Source organism: Oncorhynchus masou, chromosome 15 (assembly GCF_036934945.1).
Source record: "Oncorhynchus masou masou isolate Uvic2021 chromosome 15, UVic_Omas_1.1, whole genome shotgun sequence".
In the NCBI taxonomy this organism is placed as follows: Eukaryota; Metazoa; Chordata; class Actinopteri; order Salmoniformes; family Salmonidae; genus Oncorhynchus; species Oncorhynchus masou.
The window spans coordinates 63,241,336-63,253,494 of record NC_088226.1 but is presented as its reverse complement, the minus strand read 5'-3'; the positions used below and the strand labels follow the sequence as shown (position 1 = coordinate 63,253,494).

The 12,159-nt window shown below is 38.8% G+C and overlaps 1 protein-coding gene across 1 annotated transcript; it reads right to left on the bottom strand.

Annotated features, from left to right (window-relative positions):
- Nucleotides 1-4,122: 4,122 nt before the first annotated feature.
- On the bottom strand, nucleotides 4,123-10,809 carry LOC135555160 (ladderlectin-like). The gene is made up of 6 exons (XM_064987509.1): nucleotides 10,719-10,809; nucleotides 10,211-10,298; nucleotides 9,893-10,008; nucleotides 9,320-9,469; nucleotides 4,542-4,656; nucleotides 4,123-4,378 (listed from the first exon to the last, which is right to left on the bottom strand). Exons 2-6 carry the CDS (start codon nucleotides 10,284-10,286, stop codon nucleotides 4,287-4,289), a joined length of 549 nt encoding a protein of 182 aa, XP_064843581.1. The 5' UTR covers nucleotides 10,287-10,298; nucleotides 10,719-10,809; the 3' UTR covers nucleotides 4,123-4,286.
- Nucleotides 10,810-12,159: the final 1,350 nt, after the last annotated feature.

The window sequence follows — 12,159 nt, the reverse complement described above, 5'->3', positions numbered from 1 at the left end:
TGACCCATGTTTTAACCCAACAACATAACATTTAGGGTTATTCACACAACCCAACTGGCTGGGTAAAAATAAGCATGTCCTGTCCAATTATAACCCAGCGCTGGGTTACCAAATAACACAAATTGGGTTGATTTTTAACCCAAATATGTTTTTGAGTGCATAGATCCTCATAGACCCAGGCTGGTGCTATTTGGTGTTTGAAGGAAGTTTGATGATGCAATAAAACCTTCTCTCTGATTTGACATAAAAGTATGTGCTATGATAGGCTACAATGTGATATTATATAATGTTATACAATGGGTGGGTCTAATCCTGAATGCTGATTGGTTAAATCCGCATTCCAGCCGGTGTCTATTCCACAACTTACCACCGACTAAATCTAATGTTGGGCAATATTGGTGTCTCAATATAGCCCTAGTTTTTCAAACACGGATCTCTCTCTCTCTCTCTCTCTCTCTCTCTCTCTCTCTCTCTCTCTCTCTCTCTCTCTCTCTCAAATGGTTTTGGAAAATGTTTAGCTTTTGAGACTGGCTAAAAAGGGTCATAGCAGAGCATGTGTATGAGCATCTATCCACAAGCCTTGTTAGCATATACCCTTTGAGAATGAATTAACAAATTATTACTTAACACAAATTTATGTACCAGATTGCTTTTGGGAAATTAATTTGGCCAGTTTTCTTTTGCACATTGAAGGACCTGGCAGGTAGCCTAGCATTTAAGAGTGTTGGTAAACAATCTGTTGATGTGCCATTGAGAAAAGCAATTTACCCTAATTCCTCTGGATAAGAACGTCTGCTAAAATGACAAAAGAAGGACTCCTGCAAAACTGAGGTTAAGGTAGTGATGTCATGTGTGCTATTCTGCTGCTGAACTGTGGACCTACAGTTGAAGTCGGAAGTTTACAGACACCTTAGCCAAATTCATTTCAACTCAGTTTTTCACAATTCCTGACATTTAATTCTAGTAAAAATTCCCTGTCTTAGTAAGTTAGGAACACCACTTTATTTTAAGAATGTGAAATGTCAGAATAATAGTAGAGAGAAATATATATTTCAGCTTTAATTTCTTTCATCACATTCCCAGTGGGTCAGACGTTTACATACACTCAATTAGTATTTGGTTGCATTGCCTTTAAATTGTTTAACTTGGGTCAAACCTTTCAGGTAGCCTTCCACAAGCTCCCCACAATAAGTTGGGTGAATTTTGGCCCTTTCCTCCTGACAGAGCTGGTTTGTAGGCCTCCTCGATCGCACACGCTTTTTCAGTTCTGCCCACAAATGGGAGGATTGATGTCAGGGCTTTGTGATGGCCACTCCAATACCTTGACGTTGTTGTCCTTAAACCATTTCGCCACAACTTTGGAAATATGCTTGGGGTCATTGTCCATTTGGAAGACCCATTTGCCACCAAGCTTTAACTTCCTGACTGCTGCCTTGAAATGTTGGTTCAATATATCCACATAATTTTCCATCCTCATGATGTCATCTATTTTGTGAAGTGCACCAGTCCCTCCTGCAGCAAAGCACCCACACAAAATAAAGCTGCCACCTACCTGCTTCACGTTTGGGATGGTGTTCTTCGGTCTGCAAGCCACCCCCTGTTTCCTCCAAACATAACGATGGTCATTATGGCCAAACAATTATATTTTTGTTTCATCAGACCAGAGGACATTTCTCCAAAAAGTACGATCTTTGTCCCCATGTGCAGTTGCAAACCGTACTCTGGCTTTTTTATGGCGGTTTTGGATCAGTGGCTTCTTCCTTGCTGAGCGGCCTTTCAGGTTATGTCGATATAGGACTTGTTTTACTGTGGAAGTAGATACTTTTGTACCTGTTTCCTACAGCATCTTCACAAGGTCCTTTGTTGTTGTTCTGGGATTGATTTACACTTTTCGCACCAAAGTACGTACATCTCTAGGAGACAGAATGCGTCTATTTCCTGAGCGGTATGACGGCTGCGTGGTGTTTATACGTGTGTACTATTGTTTGTACAGATGAATGTGGCACCTTCAGAAATTTGGAAATTGCTCCCAAGGATGAACCAGACTTGTGGTGGTATCCCATTTTATTCTGAGGTCTTGGCTGATTTCTTTTCGATTTTCCCATGATGTCAAGCAAAGAAGCACTGCGTTTGAAGGTAGGCCTTGAAATACATCCACAGGTACACCTCCAAAGGACTAAAATTATGTCAATTAGCCTATCAGAAGCTTCTTGAGCCATGACATAACTTTCTGGATTTTTCAAGCTGTTTAAAGGCACAGTCAACTTAGTGAATGTAAACTTCTGACCCACTGGAATTGTGATACAGTGAATTGTACGTGAAATAATCTGTCTGTAAACAATTGTTGGAAAAATTACTTGTGTCATGCACAAAGTAGATGTCCTAACCGACTGCCAAAACTATAGTTTGTTAACAAGAAATATGTGCAGTGGTCGAAAAACGAGTTTTAATGACTCCTACCTAAGTGTATTTAAAACTTCCAACTTCAACTGTACATGTGTTGCAGAGATTTTTTAGTAGCTTGTGTTGTGGAATTATTCTGTGATTAAAACATGTACATTTTAATTAATGTGTTGGACTAATTAATCATGAATTGGTAACTAGATTCTGATTAAGGGAAAGTTATACCTTACAGACGTATTCCCTTGTGCCTATTTGTACACGGATCAAACATGTAATAATGTAGCGTGGGGACTGACAGATTGTTTCCATGATGCACTTGGTCAGAAACGTAGCAGTTTCATAGGAACTTAAAATTACAACAGGAAAATATTGCAGGTTTAAAGAAAGTTTGTGTCAATTCCAAGCAGTTTGCCAGGGCGACGATGAGATTTTCCAATTTCATAACACATTTCCTGCAATTGTACACATTTTGCCATAGGGTGGAGAGAAATGTTTGCAGTTTTAAACCACATTTCCTGTAATTTTACACATTTTGCCATGTTAATATGATATCTGAGTGAGAGAGACTAATGAAATCAATGGGGTCCCCCTGGAGGTGTGAATGTAGCAGAAGTGAGCTGCAGGTGAGTTCTAGTACCCATTGTGATGTCATCCCGCCTGAGACTGTCTGCCTGTACTGTCTCCTGTCTGTCATAAACATGGGTTGGTAGACCAGTGGTTGGCACGTTATCTTCAAGTGTCATTTGATGAGTGTTCACGTCCCATGAAGCCTAAAATTTTACATAGGCTTTCATCATTATTGATGACAAAATATAACGTACATAGGATCTTATTAATAATCTTTCAATAATGATGTTAATGTAAAATTACAATGTGAGGTTTTGTACATAAACAAATAACCCTACATTTTGAGTAGAAAATCCGGAATGAAACTTACTGTCCTACTCTGTCTATATTCAACTGGCAGATGTTGTTTGAAGTACAGCTGCCCAACATAACTATTGACCGGTCTTCTCATCAACTTGTCACTGGAAACAGTTTTTGTGTTTACCAATGTAATGTAACATGATGTGCTAGGCTATAATATATTAGTATACTATATCATATTCTCACTCATTCAGCAAGTACAAAGTAGCAAATAACAAAACTAAATGTGTTGATTATCATGATCATGTTGATGTAATTATACTACATAGCTGTTAACAGAGGGAAAAAACATGTCACACTGTGACTATCACACCATTCCATACAACTCTAATATATTTGGCTGGAACAAGCACATCTTGTACTCACACATGTCTATAACCAGTGAGAGTTTGGAAACAAAAAGCTACATTCTGTGATTCTAAGAACAGTCAAACGGCTGACCCGTTACTTGGTATAGAGAGAATGGATGATGTAGGGAAACGTAACGCCTCTCAAATTCATAGACAGCGCTCTAACGGTCTATGACAACCACATGATAATGTTTGACTTATTTTAAAGCAATATACATTGTTTGTTTACATTCATGTTGTTTGTGGAGTAATACAACCTTTTTGGTTATACAAGAAATCAATTATAAATTAAATTCTCCAAGAATAATTGAAAGAATATCAAAGAATTTAAATGACCGCTGAACAGACTCCCAGATCTTAGACTATCTTAACGAAACACTTCAAAGGATTTGACAATTATGGAACTATCATTCATGTTTAAATAATGACTCCTGAGAGAAAATAATGTGTACACCTGTTTTATTGACAACAAACCACATCAACATTGTCTGCAACAAGTAACTAAACTTTCATTTTACAGCAACAAATAATCTTCATAAAGTATTTGATTTTACCATAAACATTGTTCAGTTAGGTTGCTGACACTACGCAGTAGAATGTTTGGTTTCAGTTGATGGTTTGACGGATTGAACAGGTCCTTATGGAGCACACAGAGGGATATCTCCTTTCACATAATTCATCATTCCAGGCATCTTTACCTTAAGAGGAAACACAGAATAGAAATGAACTCTCAAATCAATTCAGATATAAACATAAAAATTAAAATAAAAGTGTGTTTGTGTCAGATTTATTTGTTATACTTACTATGAATAACGTTTAATTTGATGAATGGATCAGTGAATGATAGTGGGCTTACTGTACCTCCAAAGTTCATCTGAACACATGGCTCTCTGGCACCGTTATAGTTATTGGGCTCGTCTTCCGCCCAGTTCTGGTGATTAAATGTAGATCCGTCACTCCAGAACCATAGCCTGTCCTGTGAGGAAGAACTGAGGTCTCAGTATCAAAGAAATCACATATAACTAGAACACAACCGTTTAAAGATGGAATCCGCAGTAGGGGGAAACAGCACCACTGACCGCCACACCAACATTGTTATTGATTTTGTTGCCAAGTTGAGGAGCGTTGAGCAGCATGTTAAAAATGGTGGTACATCATGTGCCCTTCTATAACACGTGCAATGATGTCTGAAGGGAAAAAGAGTGTTTGTTGTTTGCTGTAATTTATTTGTTGTTTTTGATATCATTTATACTTTTTGAATTATAACCATAGGCTTCAATGGGACGTATTTTGATTATCTACTGCTCTTGAAATGTTAATGCTACAAACATTAAACCAACATTGACATGTACAGGCTGATGTACAGACTGACTCACCTTAGATTGCTGCAAAATAGCTTTTTGCTATCTTTTTGCTCATATAAAGCTTGTTCTATCCCCATTCATTTGAATGGTGTAACGCAGGCTTCGACATTCTAAACTGAAATCACTGCCACAGATTTTGTAATATTTAAACAATGTATGACTTATGATGCTATAGTACTCTATCTAGCCTACTATGCTGTCCCACTATAACCCACTGTGTCAGTTGATACTGCAGTGGGCATCTATAAGATCTTCCAAACCTAGGTCAGAGAATAGAGAATAGAGAGATTTTACTCCAAATCTGATGGGTTATATGAGTCTCATCAGTCCAAACCAGTTGAGAGTTACCAGCAGGTGTTTTGATAATAGAAAAAGGCAGTGAGTCAGTGCTTCCTCCACCACAGACAAGACATTTCTTTGGAGTTGTTAACATAATGTTTTGATATTTTTATATGATCAACCCATAAATAATCTAGACCTACATGCAACAGTATATCTTGCGCTTAAGACAATGATTTCACATGAGGCATGATTTCACATGAGGCCTTATTCACATGATATGCCTAAATACATCTAACCACTAGGCTAATAAATAATCACATATTGTTTCCGACAATTTCAATAACCATGTTATTTCAAGTGGAATATCATGTTGTTAAAAGAATGGCTAAATTGGACATGCTTATAGAATTGGGTAATTGAAAGCATTTAGGGGCTATTTAAACTTTAATGGTGTTCGGTCAAAATAATAGCCCTTTCTAGCATTTATGCAACATTTCGGAAAGTAACTTGATGCCTACTGTTAGAAAAACCATTTAGCATTGTTAAATGGAAGTAACCACTGTGTGAATAAAACAATAATTGTATCAAAATTCTGCTTTTAACAACCATTATACTGTATGATTCAGTGCCATATGCCCAGGGTTGGGTACTGTAGGTTACTTTCTAAATGTAACTCGGTTACAATTACTAGTTACCTGTTCAAAATTGTAATCAGTAATGTAACTTTTGGATTACCCAAACTCAGTAATATGATAGCTCAAGAGGCATTAGAAGAAGATAAAGTAATATTACCAATTGAACTACATTTTTTGCAGGATAAATTAATGTTAGAGTTTAAATAGCCATAAATGTTTAATTGTACTTGTGTTATTTATGTAGGCTTATACTACAGATAATAATATGATTAAACTACATCTTTACATGAAACAAAGAACAAATTCTGTCAGATTTCCAGTCATTCCAATTCATAGAATACTCCTTGTTTAACCTGAGCATAACTTAAAAACTAAGGACTGATTGGGATCATTGCTTTGAGTTGAATAAGAAATGCTGCTTTCGGAATGGCATGCTCTGGGCACTAGCCTACCAAAAAATGGTATTTGTATGTGAAACATTTATGCCATTTGCTCCATTTGCTATAGGCCTACTGTTGACTTTTTTGTTGGTTACACTTTGATATCTTGAAAATTTGCAGCTATTTAAGTCTATCAAAAGAGCATGAGTTTGAGCATGTGTCCGTTAAACATATTGAAATATATATCATCATCAGAAATTAGAATGCAGTATTAAAATAGAGGGCAGCATTTTCACTTTTGGATAAATAGCGTGCCCAATTTCAACTTCCTGCTACTCATGCCAAGAATATAAGATATGCATATTATTAGTAGATTTGGATTCTAAAACTGTTTGAATCATGTCTGTGAGTATAACAGAACTTATGTAGCAGGCAAAACCCCGAGGACTAACCATTCATAAATTTGTTTTTTTTTGAGGTCACTGTCTATTCAATGAGTTTTCATTGGGGATCTATATTTCTGAGGCACTTGTTTGCAGTTCATACCTCTTCCACTTCCACTGGATGTCACCAGTCGTTGGAAAATGGCTGAGGTTATTCCTATGTGAAATGAAGAAGTGCGACCATCTTGAATAAGTGTAACTCTGTTGAGAGTTGGGCAAGACTAGAAAAGTAGTGTTAGTTTCCTCTTGTCCTGTATTGAAAACATTTAGACCCGTCTTCAATTTGATCGATTATTAAGGTTTAAAATACCTAAAGTTGTATTACAAAAGTATTTTGAAACGTTTTGGCAAAGTTTACAGGTAACTTTTGAGATATTTTGTAGTGGCTTTGCGCAAACTCGCCAAATAAATTGACATTTTGGATATATATGGACGGAATTATTCGAACAAAAGGACCAGAATTTGATTTTTATATAATTTTATTTGAATTTGCCGCTCTGCATTTCCCTGGCTTTTGGCCAAGTGGGACGCGACTGTCCCCCTATCCTAGAGAAGTTAAAAGCCCTGCTCTCGGCCTCATTCAATTAAACTAGTTATTGACAGTATGGAGACAGGCAGTGCAGGTGTTGCAAGAGTGCATTTTTCACTGGATGTCCACTAGTCACAAAAACAATGATTGATAGATAGCTTGAACTTCAATTCAACCATTATTGGGTTAAAATACACATATACATTTGTGAACAGTCACCCACAACTTAAAAACTGTCGATGCCTCAAATAGCTAAATGAGAGACCAGCAGTGTGATTCACATCAATAATAAGTAGATATGTAGATATCAATAATAAGTGATATCCGTATCGCCCGTAGGCTACACCACTGCTGTTGTCCTAACCTCCAAGTGTTTATTCAAGTTGGATAATCTTTGGATGCGGACAGCAGTTGCTCCCTTTGGAAGACATTGCCCTGTGTGAATTTAAGTATGCTCTCTCTAATTCTCTCTTTCTCTTTCTTCTTTCTCTCTCTCGGAGGACCTGAGCCCTAAGACCATGCTTCAGGACTACCTGGCATGATGACTCCTTGCTGTCCCCAGTCCACCTGGCCATGCTGCTGCTCCAGTTTCAACTGTTCTGCCTGCGGCTATGGAACCCTGACCTGTACACCGGACGTGCTACCTGTCCCAGACCTGCTGTTTTCAACTCTCTACAGCAGGAGCGGTAGAGATACTCTAAATGATCGGCTATGAAAAGCCAACTGACATTTACTCCTGAGGTGCTGACTTGTTGCTCGACAACTACTGTGATTATTATTATTTGTAAACATTTATACATTTATTTGTAAACATTTATAAACATTTGAACATCTTGGCCATGTTCTGTTATAATCTCCACCTGGCACCACGAGAAGAGGACTGGTCACCCCTCACAGCCTGGTTCCTCTCTAGGTTTCTTCCTAGGTTCTGGCCTTTTTAGGGAGTTTTTCCTAGCCACCGTGCTTCAACACCGTGCATTGCTTGCTGTTTGGGGTTTTAGGCTGGGTTTCTGTACAGCACTTTGAGATATCAGCTGATGTAAGAAGGGCAATATAAATACATTTGATTTGACATAGCTTGGACTGTAGCCTACAAAAGCCTATTCCTGCTCTTTTTCCGCAATCCATCAAACACATTTGGTGTCATAGTGGTCTCCGACTTGAAGTCATATTCACTCAGGTTGAACAAAGTTAAACTTGCAACTTTTTTAAATGCAAAGATGTCAACAACTAAATAATATTCTAACATCCTTTCTGAATTGAAAAGTAATCCTAGAAGTAATCATCCAGTTTTTCTAAAGTGTCAGTAATCCGATTACAATATTTTGTTCTGGGAATGTAACAGATTAGTTTTTTTGCAATCCATTACATGTAATGTGTTAATCCTCAACCCTGAATATGCCTATCACATTATTTAAAATATCAGAATTGGTCAAACAAAACAGAAAATGCATCCCAACATATTAGGAAATGATCCTAAGTATGCAAACAGATCCTGTCAGGTGCAAATTATATCAAACGTTTTACCATTGCAACATTTAATGTAATGTCATGTTTACCATGGTCATCTGAAGGGTGCTATAGAGTTCACAGCTGCCGAAGCCTCATTGCGATTGGCTATTCACCATAATTTGTAACATGTCAATGAGCATCATCACTATCTTTCCTTTGTCGTACCTCAAAATGTCATGATTACCAGCTGAGATAAACTTTAGTGACTTGATTTTACTCCTGGCTCAGAGTTTGTCTGAGCAGTGTCTTAACATCACCCCAAAAGTTATTTTGTCTTAAAACAGGTTTAACAGGATTCATTTTCTGACACGTTTTGTGAGTACGGCCCTGACTTCACAAGTGACCCTTGACATATTGATGAGCATACCAAAAATCCTATTCATCTGTGAGTATACTATAGCTGGACTGTTCAGGTAGAGTAAACATTTCACTTTTACTGTAGTCATTTTCTATTAAGGTATTTGAACTTTTACTCAAATATGACAATTGGGTACCTTTTCCACATTTGCCTGAACAGCATCATATCCTCCAATCCAGGTCAGAGGGAAATCGCCAGTCTTGATCAACACCACCGCCTGTAGAAATTGGGACTCCCTAGAGCTGTGCACAGATGCCAGGTTTGCTCCAAGGAACATACAGTGGCGCTAGAGCAAGCCATAGACAGGGACAAAGACATGTCATAATGTAGGTATTAGTCAGTTGTCCAGTCTTTGTGAGAATTTGTTGTCTAGGACTCTCACAATCAAATATTGGCCATCACAACTAATGTTCTTTGAAATAGGCTCATCGAGATATTAGTGTCTATATTAGTGTCTATGTCTTAACTAATGGCCTGTGGGTTCCAATATACAGGAGTTCTGACTCCACACATTAAATAAATATTGCAAAGCCTAGAAATGTCTAACTAGACAATAACTTAAAGGGGAGGTTCAGTATTTTACATACTGGACATCCATGTGATGCCTGTTACAATAAGGCAAAATCCCCTTTAAGGTAACATCACACCAAATATGCAAGTTGATTTCAATTGAACTTCTTTAATTCACAGTAGAGGGTAAGCATTATACCTCTGCTTCAGGCCATGTCCTTGCAGTCTGGACAAACATGAAGCAGCGTGAATTAAACCGGAACCAGTCTGTGGGGCATGGGCTTTTTTTATTTGCTGCAGATGCCACCATAGCATCTGTAAGGAGAAGACACAGGGCACATTAGAAATAGCAGCCAACTTTCAAGGTGGGTTGAGACTGACTGATCTACAAATCACCTGGCATCATAAATAACTACTCAATATTATTTGTAGATCAGTCATTCCACACACACTAACACACACCCCCCCCCCCCACTACAACATAAAAAATATGTTTGAGTGTGAGGTGAACTCTTACTTGCTTCATCCAGAGTTAAGGCTTCGCTCAGTGCAATGGCAGCGCTGAGAAGCAGAAGAATGGTCAACATCGCCATGGTGATAGTCTCCTGGGAGAGAAAGAGAGAGCGAGAGACAAACACAGACAGACAGTGAAAGAGAAGCCATCAAGTCAAAGTCAGTGAGTACTTCAGAGTGTAGGTAAGTTTCCCTAACCTCTCTTGGAGTACCCCCAGCCATTCCACTTATCGGATATATTCCAGTACTATTACATTAGAGCAGATTCAGCTAATGTAGGGCTGAGGAATACCAAGTATCATGTGTTCCACCACATAGAGGAGATTAGCCAAGCACACATGAATATGCATGTCCCCAAATGGCACCCTATTCCATATATAGTGCAGTACTTTTAACCAGGGTTAAATGTGCTCTATGGGCCCTGGTGAAAAGTAGTGCACTATATAGGGAATGGGGTGCAATTTGGCATGCATTCAGATACAGTTTTAGATGAACAGATGTTGAAATCTCACCTTCTAAAATGTTCCGTTGTAGCTTCACTTCTTTGGAGATCTTCAGAGGTCTTCACTGGGTATCTCTCTCTCTCTCTGTCCTGCCTGTGTGTTGAGTTCTACCTCTCCCTACTCCCCTTTTTTAAGGACCTGTCCAGTCAGACCCCTCCCTCTTTTTCTCTCATCCTTTAACCCCCTTGCATTCTGTCTGTCCAGCTCAAGACCTGCTGGACCTGTCCGATAGCTACCTGTTTGACAGGGTTGGGTTCAATCCAATTTGCAGGTAGTCATTTGTATTTATAATTTAAAAATTAGCAACTTTGAAAGAAATTAATGGGTTGCACGTTGCGTCACAATTTTGTTATGAAGATTCTCCTGAGCACAGGTACCCAACTGAAGGTTTTACTTAATTCTACCTAATTGGCGCTGATGAAGACATAGTCTAAAGTGCATTTAGTGGCTTGGAAACACAATGACATTCAGAAGGCAAATCATTAGTAGAAAAACCTTTGTCATCATTGTGGTGTTGTTAGAATTACTTTTTTTGCAGTATAACTAGCTAGCTCTGGAATTTTAGCTAAATTGGAATTATGTCTTAAATTTTAATGTGCAGCCAAACCTGCTGTCTGTCTGTTAGCTAATTATTAACTGTATTCACCCCGAGTCACTGCATCAGAGATGGGCCACTCCACCCCTCAGGGGCTTACCAGGGCTGTGTCCGAAATGCCACCCTATCATTTTTGTATACTCTACCAGTCAAAAGTTTAGACACACCTACTCATTCCAGGGTTTTTCTATATTTTTACTATTTTCTACATTGTAGAATAATAGTGAAGACATTAAAACTATGAAATAACACATGTGGAATCATGTAGTAACCAAAAAAGTGCTAAACAAATCAAAATAAATGTTATATAGGGCCTCCTGGGAGGCGAAGTGGTAGCTATGCCACCAGAGACTCTGGGATCGAGCCCAGGCTCTGTCGCAGCCGGCCGCGACTGGGAAATCCATGGGGCGACGCACAATTGGCCTAGCGTCGTCCGGGTTAGGGAGGGTTTGGCCGGCAGGGATATCCTTGTCTCGTCGCGCACTAGCGACTCTTGTGGCGGGCCGGGCGCAGTACACGCTGCCCAGGTCGCTAGGTGTACAGTGTTTAATCCGACACATTGGTGTGGCTGGCTTCAGGGTTTTATGCGCGCTGTGTTAAGAAGTAGTGCAGCTTGGTTGGGTTGTGTTTCGGAGGACGCATGGCTCTCGACCTTCGCCTCTCCCGAGCTCATACGGGAGATGTAGCGATGAAACAAGATAGTAACTACTAATTAGATCCTACGAAATTGGGGAGAAAAAGGGGGCTAAAAATAATAATAAAAAATATATATATAAAAACTATTATGATTCCTCAAAGTAACCACCCTTTGCCTTGATGACAGCTTTGCACACTCTTGGCATTCTCTCAACCAGC